Source organism: Poecilia formosa, unplaced genomic scaffold (genome assembly GCF_000485575.1).
Source record: "Poecilia formosa unplaced genomic scaffold, Poecilia_formosa-5.1.2 Scaffold660, whole genome shotgun sequence".
In the NCBI taxonomy this organism is placed as follows: domain Eukaryota; kingdom Metazoa; phylum Chordata; class Actinopteri; order Cyprinodontiformes; family Poeciliidae; genus Poecilia; species Poecilia formosa.
Genome location: NW_006800599.1, coordinates 114130 through 133806, shown reverse-complemented (window position 1 = coordinate 133806; position 19677 = coordinate 114130). Strand labels below are relative to the sequence as shown.

The 19677-nt window shown below is 40.2% G+C and overlaps 2 protein-coding genes across 2 annotated transcripts; one reads left to right on the top strand and one right to left on the bottom strand.

Annotated features, from left to right (window-relative positions):
- The first annotated feature begins 2148 nt into the window (after positions 1-2148).
- fbxo10 (F-box protein 10) lies at positions 2149-13899 on the top strand. Its single transcript, XM_007542130.2, has 11 exons — positions 2149-2696; positions 2996-3594; positions 4956-5765; positions 7307-7456; positions 7647-7783; positions 9338-9408; positions 9495-9647; positions 9745-10098; positions 10876-11186; positions 11268-11455; positions 12783-13899. Exons 2-11 carry the CDS (start codon positions 3010-3012, stop codon positions 12961-12963), a joined length of 2940 nt encoding a protein of 979 aa, XP_007542192.1. The 5' UTR covers positions 2149-2696; positions 2996-3009; the 3' UTR covers positions 12964-13899.
- Positions 13590-18151, bottom strand: polr1e (RNA polymerase I subunit E). The gene is made up of 12 exons (XM_007542131.2): positions 18040-18151; positions 17697-17800; positions 17523-17599; positions 16966-17051; positions 16802-16854; positions 16567-16711; positions 16334-16444; positions 16126-16222; positions 15905-16035; positions 14956-15037; positions 14652-14783; positions 13590-14099 (listed from the first exon to the last, which is right to left on the bottom strand). Exons 1-12 carry the CDS (start codon positions 18101-18103, stop codon positions 13934-13936), a joined length of 1248 nt encoding a protein of 415 aa, XP_007542193.1. The 5' UTR covers positions 18104-18151; the 3' UTR covers positions 13590-13933.
- Positions 18152-19677: the final 1526 nt, after the last annotated feature.

Here is a 19677-nt window from a genome sequence, read left to right as displayed (position 1 = left end):
AAGAAAATATTACATGTTATTAACAGTGTCTTGTAACTTTGTAACTGTTACAAGAAGGTCCTGGGTTCAATTCCCATCCTTGAGTTTGCATGTTCTCCCTGTGCATGTGTGGGTTCTCTCCGGGTACTCCGGCTTCCTCCCACAGGCCAAAAACATGCCTGTCAGGTTAATTGGCTCTCTAAATTCTCCTTAGGTGTGAGTGTGTGTGTGTGTGTGTGTGTGCATGGTTGTTTGTCCTGTCTGTCTCTGTGTTGACTGGCGAACTGTCCAGGGTTTACCCAACCCAAAACATCCGCTGGAGATAGGCACCAGCAGCCCTCCCGAACTCACTAGGGACAAGGGTGTACAGAAGATGGATCGATAGGAATAACTTTGTTTTTGGTCAAACAGCGCCATATGATGGCAAAACTTGGGCACTACAAGGAATTTGGATTATTTTAAGCAAAGCGCTCTCTGCTTCACAGTTCTTCAGCGAGCCTAAGGTGTCGCTGCTAATGCTGACATAGGTTTCTCTGCTCTAGGAGGGTAAATATAAGCAAAGTGCATGTTTTCAGTCCAAAATGTAGTATGCTTCTGCAAAAACTAACGTTTTGCTTTGAAATAGGAATTAATACATTTTATTAAAAAGGAAATAAAGTATACATTTCTTATTGCATTTACTTTCATATGACTGGTTGGCGTTATAAAACCAATCCACCCATCGTCTTCCATTTATCCCCGACTGGTACACTGGGTCACCTTTCCGCAGCCATCTACTCCTGAGGGATCCCATGGTTTTTCTAAGTCAAAGAAGACACCAAATATTTACACTGAATCAAAAAAATTCCTGTTTTTATGTGAATTTTGATCAAAAACATTTATATTAAACTAACTTTCCATCGACCTAAACAGTTAATAAAATATTGCGACAAAAACATGGTTTTTAATCCTAAATGTGAAATGTAGCCAACACTTACAACGTAATCAACCGCCAGTGTAACAGTAGAGAAAATTTTTTTCTGCCACTCATTCAGAAAATCATTCTTACATATCCAGTAACAAAAATCTGTCTGTAGTAAATATAGGTAACTTTAACAGTTTTCGTGACACTTCCAATTAAATAGGAGAATAAATTAAACATCCCACTGTTCCTTTCAGTGCAGCTCAGCTTGGGTTTACTTACCAAGCTGCAGATTAAGAGTAAATATATCTTTATTATTCCCATGTGCAGAAGTATGGAGAGCCATTTCTCAATTATTTATTTAACTATTTTTTTTATTTATTTTACTCATTTTCTTCATTTATTGATTTATTTTACTCATTTTTTTATTTATTTCACCATTTATTTATTTATTTAATTTAGGCTGAAATGGCTCTCCATACTGAAGGGCACTTGGAATGAGGAAGTCAAACAAGAGTTCATAAGCAGAAGAAACAAAGCGCCACTCTGCCCCCTACTGGTCACACCAAATATAACCGAGTGCGTCATTTTCTTTTTCTCCCCTCACTCAGGCTGCAATTTACCATTTCCATAAGTATTCAAACAATTCTTTCAAACAAATAACATTTTCAAAAAAGAAAACAATAGACACACAATGTGATTATATTTTTCGAGATCACGTTCAAACAATGTAATGACATTTTTATAAACACAGACAATATATGTATGTCTATTGTCTGTGTTCATACTCATGTTTTTGTTGTTGTTGGTGGTGGTGCGGAGCTTTTTTTGTTTGTTTGTTTTGTTTTTTGTGCTTTTTTATTTGTTTGTTTGGTTGTTGTTTTTTTCATTTATTTTTTTCTTTCTTTTGTTTTGTTTTGTTTTGTTTGTTTTGGCTGCCCCGGAAGATTATAGAATTTCTTAAATTTTGCGTCAAAGAATCAAAACTCAGGTATGTTTTTGATGAGGGAAAATCATTATGGCCCTCAAAAAGTCGATTTTTCATAATACCCTTTAATTTCTCTGCTGCAGTGATTTTGTTGTCTTACAATTATTCTTAACATAAAATTGAAATCAAACCAGTTTTTAATTGAAACTTGGGCTTGTGTCTTGATATATTTTGTAGTTTAAAATAAAATTTAACTACAAACAGCCTTGCTTGCTTTTTATTTTTTTATTTGTTGATGGGGGGAAAAAAACATTGTCTTTCTAAATCGACCTTATGTGCGTCGTGCATTGTTGTTTTTCGTGTGTGTCTCTTTTGATGGACTGGATGTACTCTGGCGTGTGTTCAATGACTGCTGGAGATAGGAACCAGTTCCCCCTGCTAACTTGCAATAATAAACGGACAACTGATGCATCAAAACATCCTTACATGACAAACAGATGGACTGGCAAAGGTCAACATGCATAAAAGAACCGTCTCCGGCTACAGTCGTCTTGCCTTGAAATTGCGCGTTCGCTCGTGTGCGTGCGTGCGTGGAGTGGATGAGGGAGAAGGGAAGGGGAGGTCGTAAAGGTAAACGCCCACTTTTTGGAAGCGGAAGATGGAGATCTGTGTTCGCCTGCTGCCGTAAACTGGAAGCCTATTTGGTCGGAGCTCCATATTTCGGTGGCACATCTGCAGTCATGATAGGCTGCAGTGAACTGCTGCAGCGGCGGCGGCTGTGAGGAGAGTCTCCCCCCGGCATGCAGACATGGAGCGCTCGGTAAACAGCTGTTGGGAACATCGAGCCGACATGTGTTGATCCGTCGAACTATGGCGAACTGTTGAAAGGTAAGGTATTCAATGTTTCATTATTTGTAGCCAACTGTAGTTGCGCAATAACTAGCGGTTTCTTTTCGTGCTAACTACCCGTCATTGTTTTTATTTTATTGATGGAACTATCAAACTTTAAAGAAAACAGGATCTGGATGTTTGTTCTCAAGTAAACATGGAGAATATAGAGCTTGCACTATTGTTTCCTCTCTGAAGTAACACAGTGATGGTATAACCTTACTAATCAAGTACGTTTGTTATTATTGTTTGCCCAAGTGGTTTCCTGTTGCTTTAATTGCGTGTGCCCCTGTCTCCAGGTGTCTCTGCTGCCATGGAGGTGGGTAGTCTCCCCGTGGAGCTCTGGAGGGTTATCTTGGCTTACCTCCCCCTCCCTGACTTGGGCCGCTGCTGCCAGGTGTGCCGTGCCTGGAGGGAGCTCATCTTCTCACTTGATAACACCCGCTGGAGGCAGCTCTGCCTGGGCTGTCCCGAGTGCCGGCATCCCAACTGGCCCAGTCAGCCCCACCTGGAGCCCCCGTCCTGGAGGGAGGCCCTGAAACAGCACGCTCTCGCCACCCGCACCTGGACCAGAAATGGACAGGAGCTCCAGTCTTCTGCCTGCCTGCTCTTTTTCCGCAGACGAAAGGATCGCAGGGTTTGGCATGTGGGCCCCGGGTGTGAATTTGAGACCCTGCGAGGGGCTCTTGGTGTGGTGGGGCCATACGACCGTGTGGTTCTCCATCCAGGGGTGTATGAAGAGCAGGCGGAAGTGGCACTGAAAGTGCCTGTGGAGCTGGTCGGTGTGGGGCGACTGGGTGAAGTGGCCCTCCTGGTTTGCATTGAGCAGCAGTGCCCGACTGCCAGGCTGTGTAACCTGGTGTTTATGCCACCCTGGTTCTCCACTGTTGTCTACAAGGTGTTGTCACACAGCTTGTCACACAGCGTCTTAAGAAAGTATTCACACCACTTAAAATTTTTCACAGTTTGTAACTTTGCAGCCACAAACTTTTCTGTTTCTTTGGGATTCCATTTGATAGAGGAACGTAAAGTTATGCACGATTGTGAAGTGAAAGGAAAAGGATACATGGCTTTATATTGTTTTCTTTATAAAAATAATTGTTCCATTCATAGATATTAACTCCTTTTAGATGCATACGTATGCTATTAAATAAACTTCACTTCAATCAGTTACCTTCAGAAGTCACCAAATAGTAAATGGTCCACTGGTGTATAATTTAATCTTAGCAGAAATCCAGCTGTTCCTTGAAAACCTGAGATATGTTATTGGAGAACATTGTGGAGGAGCTGCAGATGTGCACATCTTATGGAAAGTCGTTGACAGGACAAGTGTGCTCTACTCTACTCTGCAGATCTTTGCCTTAATGGAAGTGTGGGAAGAGGAAAGCCACTAGAAAATCTGTTCAAAATGTCAATGTTGGAGACACGGCAGACATGGATAAAGGTGGTTAAATGAGACCAAATTTGAACTTTTTGGTGTTTATGAAAAATGCTGTATGTTGTGGAAAATTAATGCTGCGCTCAAGTTACCTCGTAAGTCGGATCTCGGAGTCGAGTTTGACTTCAGATCGAGTTAAGAGTTGGAATTTCAGAGTTGCTCCCAAGTGGTGAATCTGACTTCAGAGAACGTTTCATTTGATGTTTCTGACTGGTAAGTCAAAATTACCCAGTTCTGCTAGTAACTGGAACGCAGCATTAAACTGCACAAAATCTGAACACATAATCTCAAAAGAGGACATGATATGGCGTGGTGGCGGCATCAAGCTGTGGCAAAACCATTTTTTTTTAGCTGTGACATGGTTGCATGAAAGAATTGGTGGGAAGGTAGGTGGAGGGCAATACAGGGCAGTTCTGAAGGGAAACTTGTTAGAGGCTGCAAAACACTTGAGATGTGGACAGATGTTCATCTTCCAGCAGGACAGTGATCTTAAACATAGAGCCAGAACTGCAATGATAAAGTTTATATAAATGTGTATTTATGTCCTAGAATGTCTCAGGTCAGAGCAATCCAATCGAGAATATGTGGCAAGACTTGAAAATTGGGAGTGAGCACAATTGATTGCATCACTTTTTCTTTTTTTAGACATTTATCTGTAAATAAAACTAGAAAATAATTGAACATTTTCCTTTCACTACACAATTGTAGTGTGGATTATTTTTGCAAGTACCTGCAACATTAAGAATCTTCACAATTATACTTTTGTCTGTCTTGCTGAGTGTCCCTTATTCTAGCCAATTTGTGTCCTTGTCCTTCTCTAGACATCATGGGGTCATGTCCAACTCGATAACTGCAATTTTGAGGGAGCCCAGCTGCAAATCCGTGGCCCCGGGACGTGCCAGGCTCGATTTTGCTCTTTCTCCCAGGGCAGCTCTGCCCACTTGCTGGGTGTTGTCCTCAGTTTGTTGGACAGCTGTGATTTCTCTGGAAGTGACACGGCTTCTGTGACTGTGGAGGGTCCTCCGGCATCAGAAAGGAACTGGGCTTGCAAGCACTTGGCCGCTCTGGCTAGGTCATTCCCGTCTCAGTCCAGCAGCACTCCCAGAGGTCACGAAGGCAGCTCCAACGATAAGCCTGACCCTCCTGGTGGTAATTTACAAAAGGAGAACATAAGCATGGAGGACTGGAAGAGACGGACCGGTGGAGATGCAGTGTGTCGGGGCACGGTTATTGAAGATCCCTGGAGTGACGGCGAGCACAGCGATGGAGAGGAGGAGGACCAGGAAGGAACTAACACCAACAAGAAGCTCTTTACGCTGGATTACAAAATCCTTTATGACCACCATGGGCTATCCCATTTACTGAAGCCTCGGGCGGATGGCTCTCTGCCTCTTGCCTCCTCACCCAACCCTCCATCTGTGACCCCTGAACCTCTCACCCTGCAGCAGGAGCTAGACAGGGACCCCGAGGCTCAGATGCTGGCATCATCAATCCTCGGCTGCATCCTGAGGCGCTGCCTGTTTAGGGACGGGAAGGGGGGTGTACATCTGTCAAACTATGGGCAAGCTCGACTGGAGGAAAACTTATTCCGCAGCCTGAACTACGCCGTCCGGTGCATCCAGCATTCCACAGTAAATAAAACCTTGTTCTTTCCTCTAATAAATCTGTAAAATGCAGTGGCTCTAAAAAAAAAAAAAAACTTACACGTTCGTGTTACAATGCCAGGGTTTTTCTGATGTAAAGAAATTATAAAAAATAACATCAAATGTTTATTATGTGCGATGTCAACTGAAAAAATATATATTTATATATATATATATATATTTTGGGTGGGGATGTAGAAAAGGTGCAATAACCTTTAATAATCTTTGCACAATAACACTGGAAACTGATCAGTGAGTGCCAGCCACCAGTTGAAGGCATAGTAGTCTGGTTGCATAACTGTTCAAGCCCTTAATTTAATACTTTCTGATTCAATTTCCTCATTTAGTCTTATGAAGCTCACATCATGTATATTGGTTCTGTTTAATCTAAGTTAAAGATCAACTACCCTAGTTTGTTCTCCTGACTTTATGTCTACCTGCTTTAGCTAAAGTCATATTTTGCAGGGAAGTTACAAAGTAACAATGGGAACTTGTAGAAAAATATCTGTCAAAATGACAATCTTTAACAACCTGAAAAAATGTGGAGCAACAGCAACATTAGAAATGTGAATACTTCTCAAAAATCTTTATAAAGATAATAACCATATGTATTCTTTGTGTAAATGAAGCCAGGTGTTGGGGATAAATGAAGCATTTTGTTCCCAATAACATCCCCACCTGCCAGATTTGAGCCATATGGGGAAGTTTATGTGAGAGGCTTTATTAGAGTCTAAAGGGCCAAAACCTTTTAAGTATTTGGGCAGCATTTTAAAAAAAAAAGTTTTCCATAAAAAACCACACTGAGTATAAACACCCAATTCCCAATGTGAAGCACTAGTATTTGGAAGTTATGACCAATAACTTCCAAATACTGGGTCAATAAATATTGGGTCAAGAAATACTAGTATTTCTTGACCCAATACCAATTTTGTAAATACCAATACTCATCTCCATGAGTTTGTGCACTTTTATGCATCTAAATCTGTATAAAAGTGACTTCCATGATGGGAAAATTTAAGATTTGGTCTAACCAGGGTCGAAGACTAAATCTGAGAGAAATATGTGGGGGAGTCACCAGAAGAGGGCAAGAAGAAGAGATTTCCTCACAAACTTCTAGATCTGGAGAACTTTTTCATGTCAAAGTGGGAAAATGTTGCTAAATGGAGATGCAGAGTGCTGATGATGAAAATATTAAATCACAAGTTGGTTCAGCAAGGTGTTGGATAAAAAAATGTTTCACTTGCAAAACCATGTTTTTGTTTTTTTTAAACAGTTTAATTGTACCAATGTTTTGAGATTAAAATTTTGATGTCATGATTGTCATGATCTAAGTTTTAGATCATAAAACCAAAGCATTTTACCAAATGTGTGTACAATTTTGAGAGCCACTATATTTCTTTACACATTCAGATTTCACAAGTTATTTCCAGAAACATATCAAGTTAAGGCACTCGTATCATTAGTAATTTAGGTTGGGTTTCCTTCTCAGGCTGTTACTTGAGCTGCCGCTTTGCTCTCTCTTTCCTTAGATTGTGATGCTAAGAAACGAGGTGTGCGAGTGCCGTGCTTCAGGTGTGTTTCTGCGCCTATCTGCTCAGGGCCTCATCGCAGAAAACAACATCCACTCGAATGGGGAGGCCGGGCTGGACATCCGAAAGGGAGCTAACCCCATCATCCTGGTAAATCTGACACCACCTTCTATTAAAGTTTAACTTTTTATTGACAGAAACACTTGCCAATTGAAAAGGAGTCTCCCTGGTGTCAGCTCTTTTATTTACAAGTACTGAATTTGCACTAACTTAAATTGACATTGCTGGCAAAAACTGAGCTTCTGGATTTGAGACTGAAATTCCGTCTTTCCTTCCACAGTGCAATAAGATACACAGCGGTTTGCGTTCTGGTGTTGTTGTTCTTGGCAATGGGAAAGGTTCAGTTCGGAGCAACCTGATCTATAACAACAAAGAAGCTGGTGTGTACATTCTCTTTAGCGGGAATCCAGTGGTGAGGTAAGTCAGACTCTATAAACATTACCCAGAATTGTTTGGATCTTATTCTCAATGTTTGGATATGGTTGTGTTTAATTACTAGCCGTCTCTTGCATCCTGATTTCTTCACTCTGGATTCTCCCTCATCCCCCCCATGTGTTTTCATTCATCTTCAGTCATGAAAAAAAAGATTTACACTACCACTTTTTTAGGAAGGTAATTTTCAAAGAGTTATTAACACTACTGGATTATTTGACTCTGCACACATGGAGTTGAAATCCCATTTGAATACCATTTTAACTTTAAGAAGACATTTTGCAGCTGTAACTGCTTCAGCTCATCTTGGAACTTTGTCTGCAATATCTAGGAGTCTGTTTATAGAAATTTTTAACATTCTTTCAGGAGAGCACTTGTGAGGTCTAACACTGATGTTGGACAAGAAGACCTGGCTCACAAAAATCTATGCTCAGATTCCCTGTCAGATAAAGGTCAGAGCTTTGTGCAGATCAGTCATGGTCTTCCACACAATACTCACAGATTTGTGTCCTTTTGGGCCTTGTTTTGAGCACTGGATAGCAGTCATGCCAGAGCAGCACTCTGAGAGTTAGGAACCTAAAATTGTTCATCAGTACTTAATAAAATATTAACAATTATACTAATCATTAGTTCGCAATTGCTGTTGGCACCATTTTTACCTGTCAAGTCTGTCACTATTATTTAATATAAGTTGTCTTATAATGAAACATTTCTGACATGATGTTCAGACTTGGGTGGAAAATACAGTTTCCAGGGATTGGCAACACAGTCTCTGGAAAAACATTCACCCTCGCTACTCCCATATGATTTAGGAAGGAAAGTAGCAGCTAGATGCAGTTAATTAAACCACCAACTAACAATGTACGAGTGGGACTGCTTCTATTAGCACACAAACTTTAGCAGTTTGCTAGACTGAAAGATTCATGTGTGTTTCAACACAGTGCCAAGAAGTACAGACATCTGCAGTTACCTTGTAAAAGCAATTGCAAGGCTGTGTCTGTAACCACAAGATTTCTGAAATAATGTTTTTTCAACAAGTAAAATCAAAGTCAAGACGTTCAGCTATAACAATACATGGTGCCACTTGTGGCAAAGCAAAACTTTGCACAAACACCTCATGCAAACTGTCAAACATGGTGATGGAGGGGTGTGATTTGTGCTTATTTTGTATGTAAAATATTGGGGCACTATGAGGTTTGCAAGATCCAAAATACAGCAGCATATCTAAAACTGAACAGCTGTAAAATAAAAGATTCAAGTTTTTTCATCTCTAGTGGAACCCTGAGACAGATTTGTCTACATTAATGCCAGGAAGCCCCAACAAACTGGAACAGTTTTGTTAAAAGTGGGACAAAATTCTCCCATTGATAAAGTCAGTATGGCAAAATACTACTTGGGCTTATTGTTGCTAAAGTTGCTGCAATACATTAAATCATGCGATGTACTTACTTTCTACCTTTACTGTAGCTTGATAACCAAGTCTACTTTAAAATTTGGAAAGCTGCAGCATAAGGGACTGTTTGTTCTGTCTGCTTGTAGTGGAAATTGCATCTTCCAAGGCCAGGCAGCGGGAATTGCTATAAACGAGAATGGCAGAGGGCTGATAACAGGTTTGTGTGGGTGGTTTTGCACCATTTCTTTATTCACATCAGCAAAACTAGACTCTTTATGCAGACATTATGTTGTTCCTTTCCAGAAAATGTGATAAGAGAGAACCAGTGGGGAGGAGTGGACATCCGCAGAGGAGGTGACCCAATACTGAAGAACAACTACATCTGTTACGGCTACTCCGACGGCGTGGTGGTGGGAGAGAGGGGGCGTGGACTTATTGAGGGAAATCATGTATACTGTATGTCCTTTCTGTCTGGAAATGGTTGCATTATATGGAGAGCATATCATTTTAGACCAGTTTGCTTTCAAACACTTTCCTCCCTTGATTTGTTTAGGTAATAAAGGCTGTGGCGTGTGGGTTATGTCATCCAGCCTCCCCCAGCTTTTGGGGAACTACATCATTCATAACTGTATGTACGGACTGGCGGTGTTCTGCAGGAAGGATCCAGACAACATTGAAGCCAGGGAGGGGAACTGGCCTGGACAGGAAGGGATGGGTGGAGACGTGGCCAATGGGGAAAGGAGAGGAGTTGTTGAAGGAGAGGCCAGGGAAGGGCAGGAGAACTTCAATGAAGAGGGGGAACTGTTCGCTTGGGAGAGTGATCTGGACAGCGAGGATGAGCGGCACTCTGCTCGGCGCTCTATCAGCGTGGCGCTAATGGAGGGCAACTGTGTGAGCTACAATGGAGGTACTAAGCTATGTCACATAAACATGTGTACAGTGCATGGCTAAAGTAGAAATGACCTCTGAACTGTTCTACGTTTTGGCAGGTTACAAACACAACCGTGAATGTATTTTATTGGGATTTCATGTAATAGCCAACACAAGGTAGAGCAGAACTATGAAGACACTAAAGGTTTTCCTCATTCTTTTTCACAAAATAACTCGAGCTCTGTCAATTTTGATTGAGGTTGTCTGTGAAGACAAATTTTAAAGTCTTGGCACAAACTCTCAATTTCATTTACGTCTGGACTTTGACAGGATCATTCTAACACATCTGTGTTGATCTAAACTATTCTGGCTGTGTATGTGGAGTCTAGGTCCAGTTGGGCTCCTGTGTGACAGGCTTTCTTCCAAGATTGGCCCTTATTTAGTTCCAACCTACTAATAACTGACAAGCTTCACTGTCTCTGTTGCAGAAAAGCATCCACAAAATATGAAGATGCCACCACCGTGTTATGTGTTTAGGTTTATGCATAATGTAGTTTTCTGCCACACAGTATTTTGCATGTAGCCTAACCAGAAGGTTAATCTCCTGTGGGTTTAGGAGAATGGTTCAAAACCATGTATCATTTAGTTTTTTCTTCACAGTTATGCACAACTTTGTGTTGGTCAATCACATAAAAACTAATGAACTCTGTTGAACGGTGTCAAAATGTGGGGGAAAAAACTTCAGGTTGTGAATGTTTTCTTACAGCACAGTAAAGTCAGCCTTCATAATTCTCCCGTTTCTTCCTTTCTGTAGCGGTTGGCCTGTACGTGAAGAGCAGCGAGGCCCTGAATGTTTTTGCAAACCTTATGAACAGAAACTGCGGCCCGGGCGTTGCTGTGCTGCAGAGCACTCAGCTGACCCGGCTCGTTACTAACTGCATTGTCGAAAATGGCCGGGGTGGCGTTACAGTGGAGAAGGACTGCAGAGTGGAGCTCCGTGGTAACGGCATCTATGAAAACAGTGGCCACGGTGTCAGGTTTAGTGGCAGCGGGCAGATAGTGGAGAATGATGTGGTCAGTAACTGTGGATACGGCATCCAGGTTTCTGCAAGCACAGATATTAAGGTGAGTTGATCTCTTAGACTTATTTCAGAAACACTTTGTCTTTGTGCATATTAATGTGAGTTTTATGATTCTCGTCTCCAGGTGGTTCGTAATCGTGTCCAACCAGCACAGGGTTGTGGTATTGCTCTGCTGGGCCCAGTAAAAGGTGTCGTCCATGACAACATCCTGTTTCAGGGTCATCCAGAAAACAAGAAGCCACTCCTACACACAGATGCTGGAAATGAAACCTGCGTGTTGCGTAACAACAGTATTCTAAGGTTTAATAACAGGTAACCAAGCAACTGAGTGAAAAGTAACTGTCTTGTTTTTTTTTCTTTCTTTTCTTCCCATGTAAAAAATAAGCAGCTCCTGCAGGTCTTTCATAACAGTGATATTTCAGTTGCAGAATTTCCTAGAAATTGAACACTATCATACATGTTTTCTTGTAATTTATACCCGCAGCTCTTCCTCTGTTCCTGAGAGATGGTATATGGTAGCTGCCTTAAAATGTCAGGATATTACTGTAAAGCTAAAGAGACAAAGAAAAATGCAATTTGCAGGTGAAATTTAGTCAGTGTAATAATGTCCCATTTCAAACAAAAGACTCAAGTTTTTTTTTAAATTAAAGTAATTTCTTGAAAGGCTGTTCATAGGATAACCTCTAAAAAAAAAAACCTTCCCGTTTTTATAATGTAGTTGTTGATCCATTAATAACTGTTTGGGTTTGAACAGTAGTTGTTTTTTTGTTTGTTTTTTTTAAGCTTGTAAAATGCTAAAATCTAAAGGCTTTTACCCAAACTATTTGGCAGTCAGAAGTGCCTTGCTAAAGTATATATGTCATATATATAAATATATCTGTAATATTTTATTATGTTTTATTTTAATGATCAACCTTTTGGGTTTAGGTAATGAAGTTAAAAGATGTAAACAATATTCACATGTGAAATTTATTGAAAAGATAATTCCAAACAAAGATCACACCAAACAAATACTATGTAGTTACTGCTGTGGGAATAATTTTATTGACCAGGAAAAGCTAAGCTGGTCTGAGTTCATCATTGAGCTAACTGCAGGGCAATCCTAAAGCAAAACTTTAATTTGAGGAAGCAAATATTCTGAGATTGGGGCAGATCTTTGCCATCCAGCAAGATGACATGCAACCAGTGATGCAACAGAGTAGTTAGAGCACTTTAGCTCTCCATTCAGCCTGAGCTTGGGCTGTTTTATAAGAAAGGTAAGGACAAAAACATTAGTCTCTTGTAGAGAAACGCCTCCAAAGACTTCCAGCAGTATGGTGACTTCAACAAAGTATTGACTGAAGGGGTCTGAATAAAAATGCATGCCACACTTTTGAATATAGAATTTCCCTTCCACTTCACAAGTATTTACTGCATTATGTTCTGTCACATAGGTCCAAATAAAACAATGACGTTTGTGGTTGTACTTTAAGAAAAATGTGACTAAGGAGTATGAATATTTAAATCATTTGCTCAACAAGGACAGCTAAAATAGACAGAGATGTTTCTCAAATAGCAAAGGTCTAAAAGCAGGAACTAAGATCATCTTCATAAGCACCCTGTAGTTTATGCTTCTTATTTCTCTCTTTGTACTTTTCAGTGGTGCATCTTCCCCACCATGGGTTCTAGAAAACCCGCCTCCTCGCCCTTTGGCCAGCTCCCCTACTGGCCTCTCATCCTCCCAGTATCCTTCACGGCTTGGGATTTCCATGACAACCAGAGTTGGCGCTGCCGTAGAGAGCGGATGTCACAGCGGCAGTATGTTCTGCTCCATCCTGTGAATTAACGGCCAAGCATGCAAAAACCGAAGTATGTTGGTGTGGGGTCCCAAACTGTCCAGTTTTTACCTACTGATGATCCAAAAGAAGTACTGACTTTTTCTTCCAGGATTCATGACATTACCTTTGGCTCTGTACGTACATGTGATGTGTTTTTTTTTTTTATAAATTAGGAAAAATTTTACAATAAAATGCCTGCACACAAGGTTTTTGAACAAAAACTCATCCAAATATCAACTGCATGTTTGAAGCTTTATCTTAATGTTCTTTTACACCGCAGACTTGTTTTTATCATTCTGCTTTTAATAGTTTCTGTTTAGGATGTGTGCTTTAATAAATCCCAGCAGCAGGGGAAGGCTTTAGGAATTATAGCTCATCTGGTACAAATCTGTGCCTTTTTTGATATTTAAAAAAAATCTACAATTGTAGCAGGGGGGTTTGGAAAAATTATCGTATGAAGTGAATATGCAACAACAAGCCAAAATTAAGCTTCTGCCTCTTGCACAGTGTGTTGTTTTAAGGTGAGTTTCTGGCTTCAATGTCCAACACTCATTTTCTTGCAACCAAACAGAAAGAGAGTGTGCAATATGGCTACGTTCACACTGCAGCCTGAAGTGACCCAATTCCGATTTTTTTTTTTTGCCTTAATGTGACCTAGATCTGATCTTTTCGTGATAGTCTGAACAACACAGACTGAAATTTCTTGAAAGCAACCCAAAAAAATCTGAGTTAGGTCATTTCAGGCTACAGTGTGAATGTAGTCTATGTGAAGTCTACAAATGTGCCTATAGAGTAAAGCTGGATGTTAGGTCATCTAGAGGTTGTTTACAGCTTGTTAGATTTTACATCCTCAACAGTAATCATAAAAAAAGATGTGCAACTCAAAGTTTCCTCTTTTGTCTACAAAACATAATAAACGGCTCTTCTTTGTGATGTTTCCATTTCCTGCAGTCCTTCCATCTTTTCTTATACTTTAATGCATCTTCTTCCGTTTCCGCCGCTCGACAAACTTATCGTACTGGACCAGTGGTAGGACAACGGTGGCCTGCCTGTGTTCGTCACTCAGTGCGGCTTCGTCCCATTTGGCTCTGGCTGGTTTAATCAAAGACAGTCCCATTGACTTTGCGATCTCGGTCATCCTGTACATAACATGTGGGTCAGAGATTTTATTTAGGAAAAAGAAACGTAGTAATACTGTCATAGTTTAAATAACACTTTTTAAAATCTAATGATTATGTTGACTCAGATAAACGGTGATGCTAAATGCATTGGCCCCTTAACGATTTCTTCTATTCTTGCTGTTTTGTCAAAGTTAAATCACTTAGATCGCCAGACAAAGTCAACCAGAGTAAATAGTTTTCTCCTTAATAAACAATCAGCACTTTCTATCAAAAACAAATTTGCCTTTTGTTAGAAAGTAATTGCCCCCTAATGATTGTTCCACCTATGGCCACAAAAACTTTCTAACCCTTTTCAATTACTTTAAATCCACATAGGATAGCTTCTCTTCCCTTAGTAAATGAAATCATTTGAAAATGTACTCTAGTACTTCTATGTACTCTAGTAGTGCTGATAACAAAATCTGTTTGATCTGAAACATTTGAGTGTGGCAAAAAAAAAGAAAAAAAAAAACCCCAGTAAAATCTGGGTGTAAATACTTTTTTCCAGCACTGAAAATTAAATCAACTCACTTGGCTTCAGTGATTCCCAGATCACGATGCAGTAACGAGAGGTCTGCAGTCATGTGTCCCATGTGCAGCAACAGAGCCAGACTGTACGCTGCTAATTTGGCACGCATTGATGTTGAAACTATGTTCTGCACCCTAAATACGGGGCGGGAAAAAATAAAGATAAAAGATGTGATTGGGTTATTTATTTAATACAACAAATTTCAAAGTCAGTCCAAAGTTGTTTTTTTTTTACAGGATGAAATTTTCTGGTTGAAGAATTGGTGCAAAATGACAAGTCAAACTAACCGTCGCGTCATCATCATACCTCCCATTGTTGAAACTCTCCACAGTGAAAGTTCTGAACAGCTTGTTCTGAATGATGCGAGGGCAGCCTTCATCATATCCAACTGTACACACAAAGAACAGACAGCAGAACTTTATGGCAAAGAAAGTTCTAATAACTTTCCCCTCTGACGATTCGGCACACACAAGTAAAACTTTCTGGAGAGTTTTTGTGACTCAACTGGGGGAGGAAAAGAACATGTTTTGTTTTTTTAGAGTCTGAACATTCAGTCAGAATCAGGCAGGAGGACTAGACTATCCCACGTCTGAGTCACGATAACATTTCAGCTGAGTTTTCCCAAAGAGTACTCCAGTGATTCTGCGCTAATTTGCCAAAACATCTTGACACCGGCTTAAGATCTTGAGTGCTTTGCTAAATGTTTACTTCTACAACTTCCTATTTTTCCTGTTTCCCCTTCAACTTTGTTGAAAATGTTCCAGGCTCAGTCACAGAAAAACATCCCAGAAGATAATGCTGCCATTAGCATATTTTTACCTTAAATGTAAATGTTATATTTCCTTTGCTGGATAAACATTTTTGAAAGGAGTGACAAGAAATATTAAATGTTTTCACGCTATTTAAATTTTTTTTTTAGATGTATCTTGTCAGCTGTTCCAGCTACCACATATCAGACAAGTGGCTGAATGGTAATTTTCTTTCGTTTACTTATTACTTATTCCTAAAATGATTTTACACTTTGTTAATAAATGGACAGTTTAGATTGTCATTTTCATCTAAAATATTTGTCATTTTTATTAGCTTCTTTGGAAGCTCACACTTGTTGACATTTTTGTAAATAAATATTTTTTTTTTCTTTAAACACCCATCTCTCTGGCAGGTCTGTACAATCCCTAATATACCTGTATAAATGCCTTTATACACGCCTGCTTCACGAAGAGCAGCTAAGAAGAGTAAAAGCAGATGTACTCACACTTGCGTGGGATGCTCTTCTGACTCGCCAGTTTGAGGAGCAGAGAGAGATAAAAGGCGCAGCGTGCTATTCTCTCTCTGGCTTCACCTTCAGACGGCATGCTCTCCAAGTGCTTCACCACACTCAGTGACCTTCAATCAAGAAGTAAAAATAAAATTCATCATGCAGGAAAACACTCTGCTAAAGAAATTTCAGGAATTGTGAACAACTTGTTGCCCTACCCTCCTTCATCTCTCATCTTCTGCAGCTCCTCCTTGGTGAGTGCTGCCATCTTGGATCCAGGCTGCTCCAAAGCAGCGAGCTCGACTGGACTCAGGACTGAGGAGGTCAGTTAAAGATGGAGAAAACCTCCACTGTAACTCTAGACATAAAACTATGGTTATATTCCTAAGGATTTACACACAATGATAGGAAGCAAATAAAAGATACGCTCATCAAATGGGTAGACGTCTTCTCGTTTGCTTGCGTTTGGATTGCAAGGAGGCAGGTGGGATGCCAGGGTCTCTTGGGACTCTGTCTGAATCACTTCCTGTTGGAGGGCTGAGGAAAAAAAAATTTAAAATGTATCTGGTAACATAGCCACAAGGAGAAAGAAGTAAGAGTCAAAGCTCTTTTCTCTCTTTACTCATCGTTTTAAGACAGAGGAGCAGTTAGAAACTCACCTTCCAGACCCTTCTTTTCAATAACAGAGGTGGCAGCTTTAGCCACTGCGGTCTGCAGGGCGTTGCTACCCACCTGGTTTAGCCTCCGGGAAGCCAGGGCTCGTTTCTGCTTGTTGGTGCCAAATGTCTCAATCAACAAGTCAACCTGAAGACAAAAGGAATCAGATTTAAACATGACATCTGCCTATTACGTCATTATGGTTTAATTAGGTGGGAGGAGAAAAAAAAAGTGTACTTTGTCTCTGTAGGATTGAGAAGTATCCTGAGGTTTGGTGGTTGATGTCTCCCCTGGCATTGAAGGCACAGTAATTAAGCTTTTTGGACAGTTCTCAATGATTTTCAAAGGAAATGGGAGGCACTAATGTTACAATCAGTTCCAATGTGTGTTTTTGTTTTTACCTGGGATAACAGGCTGCATGTTGAACAGCACAGCGTTATGCACCTCCATTTGCATGGTCTGTTTGTTCAGCACTCCAACATAATATCTGGGGAAACACCAGATATTATGTTTAAAGCTTTTAACCCAACTTTACTACAAAATCACTCAGAACTATGAACCATAGACATTTTTCTAACCACAAATGTAGTTGATGGAAAAGGATTAAGAGTTTTCAAAAATCCTTAAAAACTAAAATCTGTAATATGTCGAATGATTCTGTATTAAAACCCCCAAAGCAAATGCTTTGTAGCCCCATTTACTCTGATGTTAGCTCTTCCACCATATTAATGTCAGGTTACCATTTTTGATTGGTAGACCTCCTATGACGTTATGAACACAAACAGACCCAGAGTTTGTTCCTATGTGGAAATCTATTCTTCTTTACCCAGCTCATGATTATTCTGTGTACATCTGTTAGTGGAGAAAATACACCACAGGATATCATCTTTAAAATCGACATCTGAAGTAGAAAAACCTCCAACACAATTCGTTCTATAACAAATATAATTGTACTTACTTGCAGAGGCTGTTGCATTTCAGAGATCCCGCTCCAAAATTCTGACCAACATAGCTCAGTCTGTTTGATTCAGCAACCTCAGCAGAAGAAAAACATGATACGCATAAAAATCCAAACAGTACGACGTGGGCATGCAGAAATAAGAAACCCATCATGCACTAACATCTTCCTCACCAGCAACCGCCTGCTCTTCTTCCTCGGGTTGTTCTCATCTCTGCTCTTGTACAAGCTGAAATCGAGGCTCTCTGCATTGGTGGCGCAGCCATTGGAAAAGCGGACTGTGTGAGAGAAACATTCAGAGACCAGTTGTTAACCTCTGATACAACACATTTGAGGAGGACAGTGCATTTATTCCTGGGTTTGAAGTCAAACTGCAGCGAGCGAGACGCAATTTGACCACGTGTACCCGGACTATTCCCTAAACACTGTCTCTAAATCTCACACAAGACTAAGAGACGATGTCGTAGTTGAAATTCAGGTTCGATGACTTTATATGTTATAACGGAGATATATTCACCAATAGCTGCTTTATCGGATTCAGTCTCTTCTCCACAGCACAAGAAGGAGCAGGAGGCAGCCATGACAGTTGTTGTGGGGTTTCTTCTTTTTTATTTATATAAGGCGGTGTTAAATGTGTTACTGCCACCTAGAGGCGAAGAAAGAAACAATTTGTGTTACTATCCGGCCACCTTTTTCTTTTTGAAGGGTTAAACCGTTATTGCACTGTCAAAAAGGTCTAATGTTACGGTATGTAGAGCTGAAAACTGACACCTGAAGTTGTCTTGGAAAAAATAAGCATAAGCAACAATTTAAAACCTTAAAATAAAACTAAATCTAGATGATCTAATAATAAGGTTATAATAGGCAAACGCTATTGTTGACTGAAATATAATATTACATTGCCTTCATCCAATTTTGACTACTGAAAGAAGACTACACTGGTTTCCATTTTTCAAAGACTTCTCAAAAATAGAAATAAAAGGTATTCACTTGGTCATCTGAAGGCTCTGCATATCTAACCCAGACCAAAATTTAATCAGCAGAAACCACTGAGAAGCTGAGCTATTCAGTCCATAAAAATTTACCCAACTCCAATAAAAAAAAGGAGAGTGGAAAACATCCTGACTGTACAGAGCCGGCCTAAGGTATAATTAAACAAAGCAACTGCTTAGCGTCCTCAGATCTTCAGGGGCTCATAAATGCTTAAATTTAACACATATCTAGATTTTTAAATTTAGTTTCTTGAGAATGACAATGAGAATGAAAATGCGAATAAATTTTATTTAATGGTTTCAGCACAGCTAAATTAAAATATTTCAAATTTTTTAATATTCCAGTTTGAGATTAAAAGGAGTTGGCAAGTTTACTTTATAAAAGTGCAAATAATAATCTTCATAGTTTGACTGTTGTGTTACCATAACCACAATCTCACACTTTGTTATGTTTGTGGTTTGGTTCAGTTTGTTCACAAATATTTCTCAGTGAATAATAACCATTTATCAGTGATCGCTTTTAAGTTCAGCCAATTAAATTTGGTTTATGGAGATTATAGCCAGCTGGCTAATTTCCATCTCTCTTTACAGTCCTGATAGTGGTGGTGATGTTCTTAACAGGAAGAAGGGTTCCTAAATCACAGCCCTGTGGATGTAGATTTAGTTGTCAGCTTAGTGATATATCATGAATTCACAACAAAATCAGTTATGTTTGTAACACACCCAAAGGTTTCCATCACATCTTCACTTTCTCTATCCTGAATCTGCGGAGGTGGCAAATAAACAGCCATCTTCCTGAAGAACCTAATCCATTTGGGGAAAATTAATAAAGTTTTGAATCGCTCTTAGTCTGACCCCTACCCTGAGGCCATTTTGCCATTGGAGTCCCGACTGGGAGTGGAACTCCAATGGCAACTAAGCTATCAGGATCATTGGGGTACTCAAACCCCTCTACCACGCTAAGGTGGCGATTCTCCAGAGGGGAGCGAGTCCCATCAAAAGTAATTTGATGGGACCCCCCATCCTGAGCAAGCACAGTGCTTGAGTGGGGAGGAAATCTCCCTTTAAAAAGGAAGAAACCTCCAGCAGAACCAGACTCAGGATGAGCAGCCATCTGCCTTGGCTGGCGAAGAACAAGAGGACAGGAAAGAGACACAAACACA